Raw genomic sequence first — 23,825 nt, 5'->3', positions numbered from 1 at the left:
CGTAATATTATATTTGGGTTTCTTTCCTACAAGAACACGTTTATATGGTAAATAAATAAATAAAAGATTTGCTGAAACAGAATTCAACAGTAATCTATATAAGAGTTGAATAGAACCATTCAAAGTAGATGCATCTGAAGAGCTAAGAAATTCAAATCTATTTAGACTCTAAAATTTCATATTCACCAACCTACAGTTTCTTATATTTTAAAATAAAGCATAGATAAGGTACTTTTGAAACTTCAAAACAAAACAAAAATACATATAATTGTCCTGGTATGCAATGACTACAAAAATATTCCAGTTTTGAACTACCGCAGACTCGTTTCATAGCTTTCGACTGAGCGTAGACTGTCACGAAGGAATATAAAAACAAACCACGTGCATTCAAACACTCGAATATGCTATAGGATGCTGCTGTCCCAGTAATAAGTTAATACGCAATGCACAACAGAACCATGCATCCATACTGAAAAGAGTCGAACCTCAAACACTGTCGAACAGTTGGTCGGTTTGTAGAGCAAGATTTTCTGGAAAAATGTGCATGCTTGTTGAGTGACTGGTTGCGCATCTTCATCTTCAGTCTTGCCTGCTGGCTAGGCACAATTCATGTAACTCATTTAGTATCCATTCCTCTCCTGTGTGACCGCCTAATACCAATACTCTAGTACCTCCAACCACACAAGTGCTGTGGCCCCATGCAAACTTAGGTGGCTGACCTGGAACATTGAGAGTCCTCCATGTCGGTTTCTCCTCGGAAGGATCTAACAAGAAAAGCTGAGAAGGAGAATGCAGTCCAGCTATGGAACCACCAAAGATTATAATCCTCCCACAAGGCATAGTCACAGCAACATGATCAAGTCTCGGTGGAGGAACCATTATACTCTGGCTGCCCACACCCGTGAATGCAGTACAATCTAGTTGCCTCCATTGTGGCTCTTCGTCCTCCAAATCAATTGTGTAAGCCTCGCCGGATCTCAATCGTAGGTGTCCACTCTTGGCAAGGCCACCAAACATGAGAATTTTTGTTCGACTGTAGACAGAGAGTGAATGCCCTAATCGAGATGGAGGAGTCCACGAAGTTGGTATCTCTCTCCACATTGGCTTGTCTATAGTGAGATCCAGTAGGTACATGTCGCTCAGAAGTACTCCAGCATCTGTGCATCCACCTGAGACCACCAGTTTAGAGCCTTCTATTGTGCAGGAACTATGCCAAGATCGAGGAAGGGGTGGAGCTCCACCGGAAACTTCCGTCCATGTTGGTTGCTTGGCATCCAAGTCGATAACAAATACATCATTGAGCAACCCCTGCCTTCCACATCCTCCAAATACAACTAACCAAGAACTATTGAGGCAAGTAAGAGTGTGGCCCCAACGACCAGGCGGCGATGATTTTACGCTCACCCTCCGCCACTCTGGATTTGCATCGTCAAGATTAAGAACAAAAGTATCATCCATAGGCTGCATATCAACTCCTTCCCCTCCAAACAAAACAAGTCTATTCCCAGCTGCACACGCACTGAAATTGCACCGTGAAGGCTCAATTCCTCCTCCCACCGTCAGTTTCCTCCAACACACAGCCTCAAGAGTCGTCAATTCTCTAGCCAGACGCCCCCAACCTAACTTCTTTGTCATCACCTCTAAAGCACCAGTAACCTCTCTTCCCCAAGCATTTTGGCACACTATTTTCCTCACATGCTCATTCTTCGTTAACTGGCGGATCCTAGTACAAACAGATCCAATGGATGCAACATCCCTCGGAGTCAAGCGCGACAAAATGTTGTACGCCAATACTTCATCAGACAATTGAAGTATCCCACACATCTCCTGATGTTGCGCAAATGGTGAAGGATCACTCATATGAAAATATTTATCCCCTCCATCACTTGTCATGTTACAATTCTCTTTAAACACCGGATAAGAAATACGATCTAAATCTGTTTTCGCTTCCGAAAACACTTGAATACCTATTATATGAATGACAGTACCATCATCATCACGAATCGGTGCAAGTCTCAGGCTGTTAATCAACGGAGTACCATCCTTTCGGAAATTCAGAAGCTCCCCTTGAAACTCAACACCTTCCTCTAGACATCTTCTAAGTTCCGAGACGACAAACGGATCCACCAAAGGATGCCGTCTCTGAGCACGACGATCCCGGTATTGTAAGAATCGACTGCAAAACCAAAATAAACACAACAGTCAGACTAATCCAGCAACGACATGTCGTCCTCTCGAACTACTAATAATTTCGAATTAAAAACCATAATGATATATTTTCGTATAAGCGCTAGACAACATTTGCGCGCTCCGTCTCCAATTATATTTTAAAAATTTAAAATCAAAGAAACTAAATTATACTAATAATAATAATAATAATAATAATAATAATATTACCAGTTCCGACCGAGAACTTCATCGGCGCGATAACCGGTGAAGATTTCAAAGACTTTATTGACGTAAATGATAGGAAAATCAGGATCAAGAGCGTCCGAAACGACAATAGAAGTTGGCGTATTTGGACAGAATAAAAGCCCCGGGACTGTCTCTTCTAATGGAAAATTCTCCATTTCTTCCTCTTCATCATAATCTTCGTCGTCTACGTCGTCGTTTTGCTGTTGTTGTTGATGTTTGGCGCATTTTAGCCGTTTACTGGCGGAGCTTTGAAGCTGCTGCTGCTCCTCGTCTTCTTCTTCTTCTTTATGGTTGCGGTTTGACATAATTTAATTATTTAATTTTTAAAATTGTGTTTGTGATTCTCTCTCTACAACTGACTATTTTTCTCTCTCTAAATCGATGCACTAAGGTGGTGGCATAATGCTGCTCTTGAAATACTATGATTTTTGTGTTGAATTTGTGTTTCCAAAATGGTATCTTATTTCACTTTATTTACAACAATGCCATGGCTTTAATTTGAAAGATATTTGTAGGCTTGTAGCTAGTGGCTTATGCAAATATCATTCGAAGGTATATTAGATTTTTGGCCTAATGTCTTAAAAAACCCCCGACCTTTTAGCCCCTTTTCAATCATATTCTGACGTTAAAAATTTATCAATTTTACCGTATTTTGCATTTTTGTGTTTCAATTGTACCCTGAAAAATTAAATTAACGTCTTTTGCGTTTGAAAATTTGTTTAAAACATTCTTCATGTCTCGCATATATTGATTGTATATTTTTAAAATTTATTTAAATTTAGTTAAATTAATTAAGAATTTAAATTAGTGTTAATTTTATTATGGTTTTAGTTAGTTTTTAAAAATAAAGGACTTATTTGTACTTTTTTGAATAAAAAAGAATTTAATTTCATGTTTAAACTTAATTAATTGAATGATTTCATCATTTAAGTAAAAAAATTAACAAAAATTAAAATATTAGGGTACAATTGAAAACGGAAAATTCAAAAGTGGGTAAAATTGATAAATTTTCAACGTCGGGGTGGAATTGAAAAAAAAATAAAGGTGATGGGTTTTTGAGTGATTAGGCCTAAATTTTATATAAAAAAAAGGGAAGCAAAAGTATCTTATACATACTTTTTTTTGATGAATTATCTTATACATACTTGCATTAAACTTAATTTTGAGCATTAATTTTTCTTCAAGTCTAAACTTTACGTGGTAAATATAAATATGGGTTGATATAAAAAATTTGAAAAATAAACTAAATCGAAATTGATCTATTTAAAAAAACGAAATAATGAATAAAATTTTAAGATGAAATTTTAAGTGGTAAGAATTTCCAAACATTGTTTTTGTTTTCAACTTCAAAACTTTTTTATCATCTGCATATTTTGTTTCGCACGAGTTTTATTAAACCAACAACTTTATTCATAAAAAAGTTTGAGTTTAAAGTTTGAATAAAAATAAAAGTTTAGTCTAATAAAAAATAAATAAATTAAAATAAGAAACATCACCAAACACCCAAAAAAGTCACACATAAATCATTAATTTACGGGCAAAAGATCAGTAATTTCATCGTTCATAAGCGAAAAAATGAAACTGTTAGCTCAACATTATAATTTCTACCATTATTATTGTACATGTTGATTTTATTCACGATTAAACGAGTCTTCATACTATATATGAAAATATATTATTTTTTGGAAATATCTAAACATTTTAATTGTAATTAAACTTAAGCTGCATCTATTTTGATAATTATAACCATTTTAAAATTCTACAAATTAAGTTAAATTTCTTAAACAAGAAATAATACAATAATGGCAATGTAGTAGTTTCATAGCTGAGTGGGGGACATAAAAGTAAGAACAAAAAGCCACGTAGGAAGGAGTGCCAAACACTTGTCAATAAAATATCTGGGAAAATAAAATATCTAGACCTAATGTACCGACCATAAAGAGTCCACGTCATACATATTAGGGAAAAGATATTTATATGTGTCAGCATGTGGCGGGAATCAGTGGGCTAACTCAAGAATAATTCCGTGGTCCTTTTTACCCTTTTACCCTCGTCAAAGATATTTGTGTCCAATATCTTGCTTTTTCTATAAGCATCTAATCCTACATTAATCATTTAATTAGCTACTAATATTCCATGGGCGGCAACTCTAATGAGTCAGTACTAAACTAATAATTTTTATATTTTTCTTTTTGACAACAATTCCTAATAAAATTGATAGTCTATGATTAGATTAAGGTATACCTATATTTTATCATCATTTAATAAATTATAACTAATATTGACCAATAAATTATATCTCAAATAATAAAAGTGCAGGACAACAAATTGTTAGATCGTGCATTTAAATTCTACAACAAGTATTTTTCTTTCATTTTATCAAATAAAATAATTTGCAATTATATATTAGTATATGAACCATCTTTATAATACATTACCATGGCTAGATTGAATTAAAATCACCAATTTATAAAGATTTGTATACATTTAGTGATCAATTACGTTGTCTGCCTATTGTTTGATTAGAAATAAATTGACACATAAATTTTTAAAGTATTCATTAAGTAGTTATGTACGTGTTAACCGGATTTGACCTTAATCTGAAATATTTCTAAAATTAAATTTATTTCAAGAATTAAAGGACAAAAAAGCTTGAATTTTAAAGTTTTGCTGGATAAATTTAATGTATTATCTACAATAATTAAAATTTAAATTTATAGACAACATGAACTTTTTTTTCAATAAGTGGGGAGGGTGAACGCTTATGGAAAGAATTGAACCCACCATTTTAACAATTTATTTTTCAACATTTATACCATTTGACTTGCAACTCGTTAGTGACAACATGAAATTTTAAGAGTGTTCTCATACTGTCTTATTAGAATAAATTACAATCAAATCCTAATAAAAAAAATAGAAACTGATAAAAAAAACTTTTGGATCTAATATCCAGCTTAGTCTAGTTCAGTTAATTCGCCTCCAATGTAAACACCTATAAGTAGAGTTCTTTTAGGAAGGAGGAGACACTAGGAATAAAATAGTTTAGATTTTATTATTACTAGCACAGTAATCTCGCGTTGCTTCGGAATTAAGAAATATTTAGTTAAAATTGATAAATAAAAATACAATTTTTTTTTGATAATTTGAGGAGGGAGAGCGCTTGTGGGAGAAATCGAACCCACGACCTAGCAGTTTGCTGTTTAGCGCTTATACTATTTAAGGTATAGCTTATTGGTAAATATACAGCTATTTAATTATATTATTTAATATATTAAGCAAACATGATTGACCAAAGCACCAATAACAAACAAACAAACAAATTAATTAAAATTTTAATTGTATTAATAATTAAAGACACCATTTCTTATGCCAAACCATAAGAGTAATTTTTCCAAATGATAATATAAACTAACAGATGCAAAATGAAAAGCAGAAGCTACTTGCTAATAATTCAAAGGCTTAACGCCTTAAAAAACTCCGACTTTTCATCCCCTTTTCAATCCTATTTTGACGTTAAAAAATGTCAATTTTACCCCAGTTTGCATTTTTTCATTTCAATTGTACCCTAAAGCATAAAATTAATCTTTTTTAATTTGACAAAAGTTCAATAATTTTTTTTTAAAATGGTCAATTTAATATTAAAAGTTTAATCTAATGCAAAAAGGGTCAATTTAGAGAATTTTTCCAAATAAAAAAAGGTCAATTTTATATTTTAGGGTACAATTGAAATAAAAAAAATAAAAAATAGGATAAAATTGACAGATTTACAACGTCAAAGTAGGATTGAAAAGGGGATGAAAGATCAGAGTTTTTTAAGTTAAGCCTAATTCAAAAAGACTTTCTAAACAAATTAACTCTGTAAACAACAAACATTAAGGTGTGAATACAGAAAATATAAAATTATAAATATAGATCACATATTTGAGTATCCAACTTGGACTTGAATTCAGATGCCACGAAGTGTTTAGTATCCCTCTTACCAAGTTCCAAGTTTCTTGGACAGATTTAGGTTGCTCGATCAATTCACCTTTTTTTCTCAGAATGACATGCAGTGGCGGAACTAAAAAAATTTTCCAATCCGGACTAGACAATATATAATTAATAATAATAAATTCATTTATATAAAATTTATATTAATAAAAAAACAAACAATAACTATTAAATAATAAATTTTTATATTAATTTCGATCATGGTGAGACAATTGTATTCTTCGCATCTGCATAATTTGAAAGCGTTGTAGAATAAGCTCGTCGTCAGTATTCACAAAAAGTTGTTTCTCAATATAATATGATAAACAGTCGTTAAAAAACTCATCTCCCATTTTATTACGCATATCGGTCTTAATAATATTCACCGCTGAAAATACTCTTTCAACTGAAACAATTGCGACTAACAAAAATAATGCTCATTTAATCATTCGATAAATAAGGGGATCAACAATGTATTCTATTTCTATCAGCTGCTTTGCAAGTTGTCTGATTCCCACAAATCCAATACGATCGTCACTTTGCCTAACATCATGTACGTATATCTCCAATTGATCGCTTAATATCATCAAATCAAATGTGTATTTTTTTTGGATGAAGCTCAAATTCAAAAAACGATTTATCTTGGATTAAAACAGTTTAAGTAAAAAAGCAACTTGACATTCCTTTAAAGAAACAGTATTCATTTTTAATACAATCGCATCAGTAACTTAATATAAGAAAAATATATTAAAATTAAGAGAATTATGAAGTATAATAATGATAAAAAATTTATTTTGTGTATATACATTCTTTTAAAATAATATTCTTCTGTGGTATTGATTAAAGAATTTATTTGTGTATATATGTAGTTTATATGGAAACAGATAACAATGAAGAAGAAAAAATCAAAAAAATTGCCTTAATCTCTCTTTTTCTTTAGCTGATTTAGTGATTTGGCGTGCTGACATGGAGGGACGCGGTTGGCTCGTGGTGATTAGTTGCAGAGAGGGACGCAATTTGTTGTGTTTGTTAGAGAACCGAAACATGTCTTCTATTAAGTGGTTTGATTATAAATTGTAAATTTCTACCGGTTTTTGTTATGAATGTAGAATACATGATTGTTGTGTATTTTTGTAATTTGCCATTTAAATAGTAATATTTTTATGATTTTTTCAAATTAAAAACTTTAGAAGTTTAAAAGTCAAAATCTAAAAAAACCCCAAACTTTTTAAAACTTAAAACCCCAAAAATGAAGCCAATGTTAATTTAACAAGTTGTAATTTTTTTTATCAAAATAACGGTTTTTGTTTACTAAATCAACAGTTTTTGAAAATGAAAAATGTAAAATTTGGAAAATTTGGAAAGTTGAAGAGAAGTGGGCAGATGACATTTTTCTAGGAGGGCTAATGGTATGAAAAAACCTCCACCTTTTAATCCCTTTTCGTTTGCACCCTAACGTTGTAAAATCGCCGATTTCACCATAACCTAAAAAAATTGACACTATAACTGCCATGTCAGTCAATTCTGCTATTCATCGGCTGCCTGGCTGCCACGGATCAAAAATGTCCTTAAATCTTCAAACCCTAAAAATCATAATCTAAAAACTAAAATTCTAAAAAGTTAAGGACTTCTTTTACTCTTTTTTCCATTTTAATGTCTTTCTCTATTTTTATTCACTCCTTCTTCCTCATTTGCATTATCTGTACCAATCCAATTTCTAAAATAATCATTTGTTCATATAATGAATGAGTTATATTGTTAAAAAATTCTAAGCTATAATTATTAGTTCAACAGATAAACCCTATTCATATATAAAACTAAATAGCAACAAAAAAACGAATAAGCTTAGGAACATAATCCATTCGAGAAATTGCTAATACAAAGTGAATTAATTATTTTTAATAATAAAATTTTCTTGTGAGGAAAACTGTTCAGTATCATCATCACTATTTTTGAGAGGAAACAGTTCATTTTCTTTATCTCTTTTCTAAGTGTTTACCCATACAACCATTACGCCACCTCATTTTTACATCAAGCCAATAAACATTTGTGATATGGAATCTTAGAATTATTATTTATTTATTTTATCGTTCAATTTTCCACGTGGCTAACGCGCAATTGGTTTGTTGCACGAATGACATGCCACAACGGTTGTGCTATATAATTATTCCTCTTTTCTTCACACCGAATTCATTAATTGCGAATCCAGGTCCTTTTCTGAGACGCTTGAATACGCTAGGGGAACTGGGTCCGATGTCGGAATCCGAATTCATAAATTACAGCCTAAAATCATCATTACTGTCGTTTAAGAGGGGATCCGAGGAGGAACCTACATTGGTGGAGGAGTGTTGCCGGACTTGTTGCAGCTGAGTGAGAGGTGGGTTTTTGGGTATGAATTCAGGTTCGGATCCAAGTTCTAGGTCCAAGCAGAGAGAGAAAAATGGAGGCTCCATCGCCATTTTTGACTGAGTAAGTCCTGTATATCTATGTATTTTTTTGTCTAGGTTCTTTTTTATTGCGGAGGATTGAAAAGTTGGTGGCTTTTTTAATACTCCTCCGTCTCAAATTGATAGTCAATATTTTGAATTTTTTTATCTCAAATTATAGGCAGTAATTTATTATTTGAATGCTTAAATTATATATATATTCTCATTAATTACAATATATTACATTAAAAAGAGAGTAAAATCCACTAAGAAATAAAATCAACAATGTATTAAATAAGGGCAAGTGTGATATGTTTTTATAGAATTACTCATTTTATATAGATTTCTTGATATTTGTGTTTATCCTAAATTGTCTATCAATTTAGGACGAGGGAAACATATGATTTCTTGTTTTTAAGTTTGATTCCATTTTATGGCGAAATGCAGGGGGTGTGGGTTTATTAGCTTTAATGGAAAGACAAAGATGGTGAAAGAAGAATAGATGAAGAAGATTAAAAATATAAAAAAAGCAAAAGAGTCTTTAGATTTTTAGAATTTTATTTTAGGTTAATGATTTTTAGTGTTTGAAAATTTAATTGCATTTTTGACGCCGTGGTAGCTATGTTAGCTGGTCAGTAAGCAGAATTAGCTAACATGGTTGCTACAATGTCAGCTTTTTTAGGTTAGGGTGAAATTGAAAACGAAAGGTGTAGATTTTTATGAAATCGGCGATTTTACAATATTAGGATACAAACGAAAAAGGGCTAAAAGTTGGAGGTTTTTTCAGACCATTAATCTTTCTAGAAAGACAGTTTAAAAGGAAAAAATGATGATTGTAAAGAATATTGAATAAATCAATTAACAATTTGAGAACTTTGAGAGAGAAAAATAATGTCAACTTTATAGTTTTTAGAACTCATACTTACTATAATTTGTGTTTTTTAGTTCAATCATTGTTTTTCAACTTCAATTTTAATCGCAGTTTCAATCGCAACATCAATTTATGTTTTCAATTACAACAATCGTCTTTCAATTTGAAATTGAAAATTGATTTATTCTTTTATTTCATTTTTAAAAATTCACCAAACAAAAATGAAAGTTTATATTTATTGAATATTATATAAAAAAACGACTCATGTTTTTACTCATTACAACAATAAAGCCAAGTAAAATAATTTTTTATATTCTTATAGACTAAATCCCATCAAAATTAAAATTAAAACTCTTAAAGCTTGTCCCCTTCCTATGATAAACCCTATACCAACTAACACCAACAAATAAAAAAAGGACAGGAACAATAAATGAAGCCAGCTTGCTCGCCGGTCCTTGGGACCTCGCTAGGGGTGGGCACAGGCTCGCGCTGACTCTTTTTCTATGTGCGGAGGGTTCAGATAACACCATGCAAAGTATACTTTCATGATCCGGAAATTAATGTCTCAAATCGAATACTAAGCCATTATTCTGAAAAAGTTAACAATTTTTAAATGTTTTTTTTGTTAATGAAGAGTTAGATAAAATGTCTCTACAAATTTAGCTACTCGTGTTTCTAAACTTTTCCAAAATTTTCATGCTCGAACATTTGTATCTAATTTTTTTATATCTAAATCCTAAACTCTATTTAATTTTCTCCAATACCTCAGTAACAAAAGGAAAAATGTGTTCTATATCACAATATAAATTTATTAGAAAATATACACCATATTAATGCAAAAAACATGAAAAATGACATGCAATTAGTGTTCTATCACTTATTCATGTTACAAATTATGCATGAAATGAAAGCGTAGTAGATAAGAAATGTTTTCTTAATATAAATCAATTGTTAATTTATTGCTTAATAAAAATAAACATGAAATTTAAAAGTTTAAAAAATGATTAATTGCAAGGCTCAAATTTTTAGGTTTAGAAAGTCATGTTTGCGCAAAACGGGATTTGAAAGCTGGCCATGACAGACCTTTCTCTAAATACTCAATATTTGAGGGATCAAAAGGACCCTTTATCCTGTCTATGGACTCGATAATTGCTCTTGCCGGAAGTACACTCTTTGATGGATCCGGTGATGTCTTGTAACTCAAACATGAAGAGAATCCCTGCAAGTTGACATTTGTAACAATAAGACAATGGCAAAATATATGATTGGATTCTTGTATTATCAAGCTTTTTTGAATTGGGTCCTTCTACTATAACTTTTACACATTAAGTTCTTAAACTTTTAATTTAATTTTTTAAGCATCAAGTTTCTCCGTTATATAAAGTGTAAACGGTGTCAACTCAGACTGAAAAAACTGATTGATATACTTAGTTTTAACCAAAATTAAAGTGCAAGGGTGTGATTTAAAAAAATAATGTGAAAAAATGTATTTTTTATCTCTCACATTGACTGTGCGTGAAGTACACATATTTCATTTCCGTGATAGAAGAATCTAATATTTATAAAAATAATGTAACTCAATCTCAACAAATAAAAATAGAGGGACCCAATTCAAAAAAATATTATGATACATGGATTTCAAAGAGAATCATTGTTTTGCTAAATATAAGAACACAAGGCATATTTTTGTTTAATAAAAGCACATATTTCACTTAATTTAAACGAATATTTGACACAATGTTTATTAAGATTCCTATGCAACTAACAAGGTTGTTGACAATTGATCTTTGAAAAGTAATACTACTATTAACAAAAGTTAACCATCATAAATCTTAAACTATCATTCCACTTGAAATTGAATAAATTAACATGGGCCTCACATTAAATTAAACAATGAAATTCAGAGGTAATCGAACTGAGTGGAGTCTGACTCAAAAACAACATCAAACTCGAATTTAACTCCATTTAAAATTTTAAAATCCAAGATTTGATTCAAAATTCAATAAAATTTTATTTTAAGAATTCAATCTAAATATATAACAATTAGTAATCAAACTCGACTCAACTCAATAATTTTTATAAAAAAAATAAAGATTAATTTTTATATTAAAATAAAGGCATAACTATAAATAAATATAGTTATAAAAGATAAAAAGTTAATTAGACTAGCAAGTCTTAGAGTCGGTTTCTTGATGTTTGAACTCGGGTCAACACTTAATCTGCCCGTTCAAATTCAAACTCGATTCGATACATCAAATTGATTTCTAATTTATTTGAGTCGCTTTTGAGCACGAGTTTGATCAACTTGATTATACTAATAATAACTCGAGTTGGTTCCCTACCAACATAACACTAGTCTAATTTTTTTAAGTTATTCTAAAGTCATTGTCTCAACTAATTCAAATTGAGCCGGACATGATTCGGTAGGGCGACAGAACTCTCCCATAAAGCTTTTAAAGCTATACTATACTCAGAATTCGAACCTAAAATTTCCGGTTAAGGCAAAATAGAATGTATTTTAAAGCTATACTATACTCCCTCGTAGGCTTGAAAGTAATCAACTCTTATTTTTATCAAACTAGTCTAGCCGTTAATTACTCTAATGTACATGCAAAAACTAAAAAAAAATAACCATACTAAATCTTGAAAAAGTAGTGCAAATTAACAATCTATAAAAATTTCCATGACATATAATTAAACTGACCTTGAAAACAAGAACTTCTACTTGCTCATCATCCACAATAGCATGAACAAGAAGGGCTTCTCCTCTAGCAGATTCACTATAAATTTCCAACATTGCAATCTCCTCATTAACTCCATACTCACAATCTTCTTCTTCTTCTTCATGTCCCCCTCTCCTCCTTGCATTGCAATATTGCAGGCATGAAGCTTGCTCTTGGAGTGTGATGGTGCTTATGAGTTTTAGAGGTTTAATTGTGGGGATTGAAGTGATTAGATTGTTGAAGATAGGACTGTTTAGGTTTGGAAGAGAAGATGAGATGGTTTGGGAGAATGTTATCCATGTTCTTGTTTGGTTCAACATTGATGATGGAATGGACACAATGGTCTTTGTGTTTCTTTGGATATGGAATATAAATTTTTTGTTTGAGGAAAAATAGAATGTATTTTATAAGATAAGGTCATATGGATGGATTGGAGTTGTGCCTAATCCATTTGTGTGAAGTTTTGTTATTTCATTTTGACATTTTCTTGAAAGGATAAAAAGTAATTACAAAATAAGTAAAATAGCAAAAATTCTCACTTCTTATCTAAAATTAGGAGTTAAATAATGTTATTAATCTATAACTATAACTGTAACATAAATATCTAATAAAAATAATTTATTGTCTATTTCGATAATTTTGCGAGACAAGATAATTATATAAGTAAAAATAAAAAAGGGGAAGAGTTTAAAAATAAAATACAGTTTAGTATTATATTTTAGTTTTTACGATAAATTGATTCATATTTGAAAAATATTTTATGAAATTGTCTATAACAATAAATATAAATCTAATAAGAACTTGTAAATTTTCATGAAATTAGATAAATTTATACTTTTTTATTTAATTATAGATTAATTCTCATAATAAATTAAAAGACCAAAATATATTTTATTTTTATCAATTATAAATTTTATTTTTTTATTTACAAATTGGATATAATTGTTGTGTCACACAAAATTAATAGATCAAATCGATAAAAATATTCTTTTACATTTATGTTAATTTAACATTTATGTTAATTTAACTATTATTATGAATTATATTTGATTTTGAAGAAGATTAAAATTAAAACATCCTCCTTCAACATTTTAATAAAAAATGGTGGAACAAAGGATCAATTCACCCCCTCAACTTGGCACGAAATATCAAATAAGTCATTCTCGCCGATTTTGGTACAAACAGACCCAAAAGTTACGTTTTTATCTCAAAAAACCCCTCCCCCACTCTCACCAAGCAAGTGAGATGCACTCTCTGTAAAAAATATAAAAACACCCTTAACATTTTACTCATCTTTTAAATTAATTCTTAATAATTTTTAATTTTCAATTATATCTTTTAATATTGAAAATTTAATAATTAATTTTTTATATAAAAAAAACATTTTTTCCCTTTTTTTTTCTCTTCTTCTTCTTCCTCTCTTTTCTTCCTTCTTCTCTCCTCCTCTTTCTTCCATTTTTCCGACCACCATCTGCCGCCGCCAACTCCCCCCCCAGCTTCTTCCTCCTCAGGCGAGTGCTCCTCCAATATGAAGGAGCAGCGGCTCCTCGCCTGAGGAGCGGTTTGCGGTGGAATGGGATTGGGGCGGCGGGTTCCGGGGGCGATTTCCGGCGGGTTAGATTTGAGTGTTTAATTAAAATAATTATGCTAATTAGATTTAGTTAAGATTTTAATTGTGTTTAAAATTTTTAATTGTGGTTAATCAAGATTAACTAATATAATTAGTAATCTCACTCTCTTTTTAGGGTATTTTTGTGTCAAAGGGGTTGAATTGAGTTAAAAACGCAACTTTTGGGTTGATTTGTATCAAAAGTGGCGAAAATGGCTTTTTTGATATTTCGTGCCAAATTGAGGGGGTGAATTGATCATTTGTTCAAAAATGGTGCAACACTTTCATAAGAAAAAGTGTAATTTAAACCATTAGGTGCAATAAACTTTCATTTTTCAGAAAAATACTTTTTCTTCTCCATATTGTTTATGAAAACTAATTACTATTGCTAATTGAACATAAAGCACGAAAAAACTTTTTAAAAAACCAACATTATTCCAAATTTTTTAAGTAACATATTTTTTTTATTAGAATTTTGCAATATAGCTAAGAATTTTTATTATTGGAAACTTTACAAAAACTTTGTAGAGATTTTAATAAAAGTATTAGATAAACATTCAAATTTATTTAAACTTTATCTTTTCCAATTAAAGATAAAGCAACCTTCTATTCTCCAATGTACCTAGATTTCTTACCGAGATCACAAACAATAATGTCTTCATCGTCTGATAAGGATAAAGACTGATACATATCTGAAATGTCCATAGCAATGGAATACTGGCTATTCTCTCAAGCCAAAACGAGAAAGAGTACTCGATATGTATTTATATAATTATTTGTAGTAGCCACGCCGACGATTTTAACAGTCTTAAAAAAATCAGCAAAGACTTTTGTTGATATTTCAATTAAAACTAAGGTTTATTGATCGAAATTGAATTTTATAGACTTTAATGATTAAAAACCGATAAATCAAAAACTATGAATGTTAATAGGCCTTAGTTTTTAGATTTAAAAGAAAAAAAAAATAAACTTTAATATATTTTGTAATTATACGAATGATTTATATATATTCAAATTCAAAATATTTTAGAAAAGTTTGAATTGTTGAAGTTGCCTTTTAATAATTTTAGCAACCATTCACTATGATCTGTTAATAATTTTATTTGTTATACTAGATTCTATAATTAATAATTTGTTTAGCTTATAATTAAATTAAGAAATATTTACACTCTATGTCAAAATAAGGTAAAATATTTACAAATATACAATCTTATCTTTCTCTTTATAAAAATATTTTCCATATTTCTAAAAATACCACCTTATCTCTTTTATTAACAAAAATATCATTTCCCTCTTTTTCTTCATTTTCCTCACCTAAACCCTACTTTTATTTTCTCACTTCCTCCATTAATCCATCGCGAGTAGCCGCCATCGTTTTTGCAACCCATAGCCGTCGCGAGAAGCCGCCACCGTCACAAGAAGTGCCGCCGTTTTTGCAAGCATGTAGCCATCGCAAATTCGCCGCCGCAAAAACAACGGCAACAACTCTCCTAGATCTGATTGCACCGCCGCCTCTGTCATTCTCATCTATCGCTGTTCTTGAGATTTCAGATCTATCAGATCTGAATTTCTTTTTGAATTGTATGTAATTTGTATTATATACGAATTATATACAAAATTTGGCTTCATCTTCATCTTCTCCGTTTTTCAGATTTGATATTCTCATTCTCAGATCTGATTTTTTTTTTTATAAAAATGTATATAATTCGGATTATATACGGATTATATACGAACTATATACAATAAAAATGTATATGTATATTATCTGATTTTATATACGAATTTTGTGCGAATGTATACAAATTCATTTTTTTGTATACAAAATCATATTTTTGTATACAGAAAAACTGTATTTTGGTAAATATTTTTAAAAAGATTGCATTGTTTGTAAACAAAACTTTGAGGTTGTATTTTTGTAAATATTTTTATTTTTTCCGGTATTTGTAAAAGAATCTCTTTAATTAATAAAAATATTATTTTAAAATCTCAATTACCCAAATTTTGATAATTTACTATTTAATTCATATTTATTTTAAAAATATATTTTAATTCATATATTAGTATGATAAAGAAAAAAAATGATAATTTAGTACTAGTACTATTACTATTAGTAGTAGTAGTAGAGTAAAGTAGATAAAATAATTATCGTTGGAAATCAATGAGAACAAAAAATAATTTTTTTTAATATAAAGTATTAAACTACCAATTTATTCAATGTTCATAGGTAATAATTCACCCAAATAATAATAATCTAATCTATTAAATTATTAATATCTCTCTGTCGAATAAAATAAATAAATAGTTGTACCAGTTACATAATCATTGTAATTCTTTTATCCATTTCTTTAGCTGTAAACCAAAAATAAAAACACTGAAATTCAACTCATTTTCTCAATCAAATTCAACCCAATCCCCCAATTCATCCAAATTACTCTCAACATTCCCAATTTCTCTCCAATTTTTCAATTTCTAAATCAAAACCCCAAATCTTTGTTCCTCAATCCCTAACTTTTAGGGTTTTTACTCTCTTCCCAGATCTACCTAAAATAATGCTCAATTTCAGTTCATTTACCCTTAAATTCACTGTTTTTAACTTTGATTAGGGTTTATCTTTATTTGGACTTTGAGTTATTCAGCTCAGTACTGAAATGGCTGCTTTGCAGCGAGTGGCGTCGTCTATTAGTCCGACCGTTAGTAATTACTGCTCTTCTGGTTGTAATACTGGTGCTGTCAGTTCTAGTAATGCTGACGTGGCTGTTACTAATCAGTTTCCTGTTGGTTTACGGGTGTTGGTAGTTGATGATGATACTACTTGCTTGAGAATTCTCGAGCAAATGCTTCGCCGTTGCCGTTATCACGGTCAGTTTGAATCTTGAATTTTTCTGTTTTGTAGAATTCGTGCAATTTGGGGTATAATGGTAACTTTTGAAGTGTTATTGTGATGTAAATTTTAAGAAATTATGCAAAAAAGATCGTGAATTTACTCAATGAAGTGCTAGTTAGATTTAGTTGGATAAGTTAATGAACTGAATGCTTCAATATTATGTGCTAGTTCACGTAGTTTATGAACCTGAGTGTTACTTATGAGCTAGGTAGCACGGGGACACTTGACACTTGGACACGGACACGGCGAAACAACGTTATTTTAAGGTTTCTTATGTAAAAAATGAAAATTTGTGTTCGACACGTTTCCAAAATGGGATAAGTTGAGTGAATGAAGTGTTCGTGCTACCTAGCTTATGAATTATGACAGCTAAGTTAATGTTTGATAGTTGTCCACATTGAGTAGAGATTCCGAAAGCTTAGAGACGGCGTCTTTATTTTCTTATTCGGACGGGTGAATTTACTGTTTGACTTGAGTAGTTTACATTTTGTTTTTGATGTTTGCAGTCACCACTTGTTCCCAGGCGAAAGTAGCTTTGAATCTACTAAGGGAACGGAAAGGTTGTTTTGATGTGGTGCTAAGTGATGTTCATATGCCCGACATGGATGGATTTAAGCTTCTTGAGCTTGTTGGGTTAGAAATGGATCTTCCAGTTATTAGTGAGTGTTTTTTTTTTCTTTTCTTTCCGGGTGTGCTTCCTGATTTGTAGATATCCGTTAATATGATTATTTGTATTGCAGTGATGTCTGCTGATGGAAGGACAAGTGCTGTAATGAGAGGAATTAGACATGGAGCCTGTGATTATTTGATTAAACCTATACGCGAGGAAGAGCTCAAGAACATATGGCAACACATTGTTAGGAAAAAGTGTCATGATAATAGAGAAACGGAACAGTCTGGGAGCATGGAAGATAATGATCGGCATAAACGAGGAAATGAAGATAGCGAATATGCTTCTTCTGTTAATGAAGATACAGGAGTTTTGAAAGGTCAGAAGAGAAAGAACAATTATAAAGATGAAGATGATGGTGAACCAGAAAATGATGATCCATCCTCATCAAAGAAACCACGTGTTGTATGGTCAGTGGAGCTCCATCAACAGTTTGTCAGTGCTGTAAACCAGCTTGGAATTGATAGTACGATCTTGAATGCTTTGCTTTTATTTAAATAGATTTTTAATAAGAATACCCTATGTATTAGAGGTGAGGCCTGCAATATCATGTTCAGAAGAAGAATATGGACTGGTCTTTGTTTTTTTGACTGATTTAAATTTTTTGACTACCATTTCAGAGGCTGTACCTAAGAGAATTCTAGAATTGATGAATGTACCCGGTTTAACTAGAGAAAATGTTGCTAGTCATTTGCAGGTTCGTTTTTAAACCCTTGTAATCTTTTTCTCTCTTACCTTTATTTTTTTCCGATTATTTCTTTTATGTACTTGATAATAAAGCGATTGGAAGCCACCATATATATCTATACATCTCTCTTTATATATATACATACATATATATATATATATATATACATACATATATATATATATATATATATGTATGTATATATATATATATATATGTATGTATATATATATATGTATGTATATATATATATTATATTATATTAGACTTGTGCTACAAATTACTCCATTGATTTCTTTGTTGATGATTAGGGTTTCCCAGAGCTATTTTATTTAAGTCCTCTTCTAAGTTAATTCCAATAATAATTATATCTAACTATTAGAATATCAATTTTATTCTGGTATACTGAGGGTAGCTCCAATGTAACATTCTCTTGCTTTTTTTTTTACATTCCTTAATTTGAGTATTGTGACTTTAATTTACAGAAGTTTAGGTTATATTTGAAGAGATTAAGTGGGGTTGCTCAACAAGGTGGCCTTTCTGGTGCATTTTGTGGTTCCTTGGACTCGAATGTAAAACTTAATTCTCTTGGAAGATTTGACATTCAAGCATTGGCTGCCTCGGGACAGATTCCTCCGCAAACATTAGCAGCACTTCATGCAGAGTTTCTTGGTCGACCAACAGGAAGCCTAGTCACAGCATTAGATCAACCAACTTTTTTACAAGCATCATCTATACAGGGTCCCAAATGCTTTCCTGTTGAACATGGTGTCGCATTTGGCCAGCCAATAGTAAAATGTCCATCTAATATTTCAAAACATTATCCTCAAAATATGGTATCTATTGAAGAAATTGCTTCAGGATATGGATCATGGCCTTCTAATAGCGTTGGTACTGCAGGGTCTAATAGCAATTTCAGCGCTATGACTACTCAAAATGGCAACGTGCTGATGGATATATTACATCATCAGCAGAAACAGCAGCAACAACCACAGCAGCAGTCACTACCAGACCCCAGCCGTTCAATTAATGTGCAGCCATCTTGCCTTGTTCTCCCTACTCAATCATCAGCCAGTTTTCAGGCAGGAAATAGTCCTGCTTCAGTTAATCAGAGCAGCTTTAATAGGAATGCAGTTATTGATTACAATCTTCTGTCCTCTCATGCAAACAGTTCTTCATTAAACATTGGGCGCATACAAGATGGGGATCTAAAACCTACTGCTGTTGTTAATGGTTACATAACCACTGGTTCATTATCTCCATCTGCATCATCATGCTCTGTCAATGTTGATAGTGGAGCCACTCAGCAAGTTCAGAATCCGACTGTAGTCTTTGGAGCTGTCAGACAATCACCAGGGCTTTCTCCTAATATTTATGACGTCCGGGGTTCGTACGGTGCTAAGCCAGGCGATCTTAATCAAGGACCACTGAGGAATCTTGGATTTGTTGGTAAAGGGACCTGTGTCCCAAGTAGGATTGCACTGGATGAATTTGAGACACCAGTTAGCAACTCAAGCCATGGCAAGCTTTATATGGAGAACAATAGCAATAAAGTGAAACAGGAGCCACATATTGAATTCACAGTTAGTGCAAGAGTGGGAATTCCAGTATCGCAGCACTATTCTCCAAATGACATCATGGGTGTTTTCTCTGAATAGGTAAATGTAAACCTGATTTCACATAAATTTGTACTTTCTTTGCATACATGTTTAGGGAGGTCCAAACCTATAGGTTGCACGACGAGTCAAATCTTTTATTTGGTGGGTTTTCCTGGTTATTCTACTCTACTTTGACATTTGAACAACTTATTGATAGGTTTTCTCATGTTTAGTGTCCTATTATGGTTTCTCTTTATTTAATTTGCGATAGTGGGTGGCACGACTTGTAAATCTTATGCTATAGTTGGATGAAATTTCCTAGTTGTCTTTTCATTTATTATTCAGTATGTATCATTTAAGATAACATATTTATGTCTCAAAAAAAAAAAACGCATATTTATGGCTCGTAAATTGTTAGACCATATTCTCTATGTTTTTCTATTTTTTTTGTCTTCCCGTCAAAAATATACAAACATCAGTCAATGTAGGTATGCATTTAATAATGTTTTAATAAAAGTGGCAACTTAATATATTGATTAAGAAGTAGTGTTTTTGCTTGAAGGGTATGTGTAGAAGGCGTTTGAGTAAAGATAAGACGAAGATTTAAATATTTAGAGGGAGTAATTTCAATAGTTGCAAGATCTGATTTAGTGGGATTGATCGTGGACCATGGGAGGTTCTATGATCTTTCAACAGTATTTTTAGCTAATCTTAGTATCCTGAATTGTGGGATCTCTTATATCTGGATGTATTATCTGTAACACTAGCTAGTAGGGGTGTTCAAATATAGTTTTTGTGGGTTATGAACTTTTTGATAAGATCAGTCTAAGTGCGATATTGACAATTTAAATTTTTTATTTGATGTTGGCCCACTAAATAATGGGCCCTTAAAAATTTATAAACCACGTAAGCCAGAGTTGAACAACCCTACTAGCTAGTGATATCACTGATTGTCAAGGTTTGTGATTTATGTGGTAAATGAGATGACACTGTCATTATTTCTAGACTCGGCAATTGCCATTTGCTACCATTTAATCACTTATATTCCTGTTACCACAGTGCATGCATGTCTCTTCATACAATAACTAATGCCTATCAGTTCTTTTCATATATGATGTCTGCAATACTAGGAATTGTTTCATTTCAGAAGGAAATAGCTGTGTCATGCCATCTTTTGTGACTAGAAACTTGTATTTTGCAATGCAAATAGATTGCTGCTTGGCCAGAGCATGTAGTATATATAGTATGGTTCACTTGCCTGTATATAAGATGCCTTTTCACATCGTTTGTGATCAGGACGGACCTCATTTTTTTTCCTTCCGTTTTTCTGAATAGGAATTTAACATGCCAATCAACAAGTACACAAAATGTTTTTTAGCTGGATAGTTGGATATGGCTTACTGTTCATATACCTTTTTTTTCTTTGTGTTTTCTTGTACGCTCTGTGATTCCATTGCGTACTCTGATTCTACAAACATTATCTGATCGTGTTTTCTATTCACAGCAGGCTTGTATTTGTGGGGAAGCTTAAGTCAGCATAATTGCCACGGTAAGTACAAATAGCTTTATATCATCAAATGTTCTGAAGCTTGATTATGGACTCAAACCTCAGTGCTGGTCTTCTCGACCACATAATGGAGCGTCACTATTAGTCGCTTAAAAATAGATACCCATTCTGGGTAACTTCCATTGAAGTGCTGGAGCGAAGCTCTACATGCATCCAAGTAATAGTTCCTGTTCTTTAGTTAGTCTGTAGGTAAAATAAAACTTTATTAGAGTTTCAGTAGGTAGACATGAAGTCTCAAGTGATGAGATGATGTCGTAGTTGTGTAGTAATTTGGGTAATAACGATGATGAAATGCTAATTTGTTTATATTAGTAATTTAGTATGCAATTGATTTAGAAAAAGTTATGTTCTTTTATGAAAGGTTCCCCTAATCCCGTTTTTACTTTTTTTGAGCAATTAACCTTAAAACTCTTCATTTTTTGGTCATATTATCCCACAATTGTATTTTATAAATGCGTGAAATGTAAATCGGAGGTGAATGATGCGGAAAAAAATTAAAAAGTTTCTAATTGTTGTGATAAATTATCTTAAATCTATTTTTTGATAAAAAAATATAAATTATGGGGTAATTTAATATAAAAATGAAGAGTTTCAAAGTTGGTTGCTCAAAAAAATTAAAAATTAGTTAAATGGCCCTGTGTTACAAGTTGCTCGTTGACCCTTTGTTAGTTCTTTTATTATATTGGCCCCGTCGCTATGGACTTGTTTTATTTCTCGTCATGAAAGTGTTGCTTACATGCTAAATTCTTAGAAAGAAACCGCATGAAAAGCAATTTTGACTTTGTTTTTTTTTTTCCATATGGTTGAATAGTAGAGCATTTGAACGTTGGAATTTTATAAAGTAATTTTCATTGATAGTCTCTAAACTTTCATCTTTCTTTCATTATAGTCCTTAAATTTCATTTGTGATTATATTTTCTTTATTTTTAAATGTATAGTCCATGATGTCCTTGTAGTTTTATTTTTGTCAAATTTTAATGAGTAGAAGCTACCCAAAGTTATATTTATATTATTTTTAATGATATATAATTGTGTATGACTATCAGTTCATACTTAAATACGACTCCATCTTGCCCCCATATTCTTATATTTTGATGGATATAGTTAGTAAATTTAAAGACTATAGGATGGAAGATGGACAGAAGTTAAAGGACTGCTACTGAAATTTATACAAATTTTGATTTCAGTTTCTCATGACTAATTTTAAATTAACTTTATTATAAAATAAATTTTTGATTTTGTTAATTTTAGTTAGTTAGTCATTTGTTTTAATCAATTAGTATCCTACGCTTATTTTTTAATAAAATTAAAAATTTGAATTAATTAAAAAATCTGGTGTAAATGATAAATTCAAATAAAAGGATAGAATTAGAATAAAGTTAATTTTGGAAATAATTGATAAGGAGTCTAATTATTTTTTAAAAATAATAATGAGTCTAGAACTATGCAACCATATCATGCAATTACGTAACGTAGATTCAATTATGTTGGATTTTTTTCCCTTCCATTTAAAGTCAACCTCCAACAACCTATGCTTCGATTAATAGTTTAATTTAATGAGCCCACCAAAATTGACGATACTTATTTCTAGTGGACGTCGAGTAATAAATTTATTAAATTGTCTTTACCAAGAAACATGACCAGTAATGGAACCAGATCCATGGTAATAGCATCTCCATGTTTGTAATTGACTTGTCAATTTACTACTAATAGAGTGCATGTTTTTAATGCATTCTTACCATTCCCTCCGTCCCATTTAAAAAATCTCATTATTATTTTTCACACATATCAAAAAAATAAAAATACATACTCTCTCTGTTTTGAAATAATTATCACTTTAGCTATTTTCACATAAATTAAAAAAATAATAAATATGTCTAAATTTATAAATATTTTTATTAAATGAATCCTTTTTAAAACTTGTTAATATTAATTATTATGACTATTTATTTGTATTTTTGTATACTTTCAATGAATTAATAAAGGATATATGTGGAAAAATAGCAATAAATACTTTTTGGTATTGTAAAGTGACAAGTATTATGAAACAAAAATATTTTTCTAAACGACAACTATTTTAAAATGGAGGGAATATATTCTTTTCTTGTTTTTCCCTTTTATTAATTGTGTTTTGGAATTGTACATGTCATTAATTATCTTACAAGTGTATTTGATTATTAAGATAAAATAAGGGGTAAAGAAAGAAATTTAAGTTAAAAAGGTACAATGAGACTTCTTAAGTGGGACAAAAAAAAATGAACAATGTGACTTCATAAATGGAACGGAGGGAGTCATTCAATTGAGGGCAGGTTAGTATCTCAATTTATAATAAAAATTCTATTTCCATTTCAATTATTTAATTTGATATTTAAATTAAAAAATTAATTATTAAAATAGAATTTCAT

General features: G+C 30.9%; 3 protein-coding genes across 4 annotated transcripts; 1 reads left to right on the top strand and 2 right to left on the bottom strand.

Moving 5' to 3' along the window:
* Positions 1 to 143: 143 nt before the first annotated feature.
* LOC126679980 (adagio protein 3) lies at positions 144 to 2,806 on the bottom strand. Its single transcript, XM_050375007.2, has 2 exons — positions 2,398 to 2,806; positions 144 to 2,176 (listed from the first exon to the last, which is right to left on the bottom strand). The coding sequence occupies exons 1-2, from the start codon at positions 2,718 to 2,720 to the stop codon at positions 580 to 582; spliced, it is 1,920 nt and encodes a 639-aa protein (XP_050230964.1). The 5' UTR covers positions 2,721 to 2,806; the 3' UTR covers positions 144 to 579.
* A 7,791-nt stretch (positions 2,807 to 10,597) lies between these two features.
* On the bottom strand, positions 10,598 to 12,818 carry LOC126680237 (uncharacterized). Its single transcript, XM_050375319.2, has 2 exons — positions 12,386 to 12,818; positions 10,598 to 10,900 (listed from the first exon to the last, which is right to left on the bottom strand). The coding sequence occupies exons 1-2, from the start codon at positions 12,722 to 12,724 to the stop codon at positions 10,721 to 10,723; spliced, it is 519 nt and encodes a 172-aa protein (XP_050231276.1). The 5' UTR covers positions 12,725 to 12,818; the 3' UTR covers positions 10,598 to 10,720.
* Positions 12,819 to 16,332: 3,514 nt separating this feature from the next.
* LOC126681166 (two-component response regulator ORR21) lies at positions 16,333 to 21,761 on the top strand. 2 transcript variants are annotated; one of them, XM_050376597.2, is made up of 6 exons: positions 16,333 to 16,872; positions 17,404 to 17,556; positions 17,638 to 18,033; positions 18,188 to 18,264; positions 18,741 to 19,913; positions 21,361 to 21,761. In XM_050376597.2, the coding sequence occupies exons 1-5, from the start codon at positions 16,662 to 16,664 to the stop codon at positions 19,911 to 19,913; spliced, it is 2,010 nt and encodes a 669-aa protein (XP_050232554.1). In that variant the 5' UTR covers positions 16,333 to 16,661; the 3' UTR covers positions 21,361 to 21,761. The 2 variants fall into 2 exon arrangements, with proteins under 2 accessions (XP_050232554.1, XP_050232553.1); XM_050376596.2 differs by having other exon boundaries at positions 21,358 to 21,761.
* The last annotated feature ends 2,064 nt before the right edge of the window (positions 21,762 to 23,825 follow it).

Source organism: Mercurialis annua, linkage group LG5 (assembly GCF_937616625.2).
Source record: "Mercurialis annua linkage group LG5, ddMerAnnu1.2, whole genome shotgun sequence".
Classification (NCBI taxonomy): domain Eukaryota; kingdom Viridiplantae; phylum Streptophyta; class Magnoliopsida; order Malpighiales; family Euphorbiaceae; genus Mercurialis; species Mercurialis annua.
Note: the sequence above shows the minus strand (reverse complement) of the source record. Positions and strands in the feature narration are given on the sequence as shown.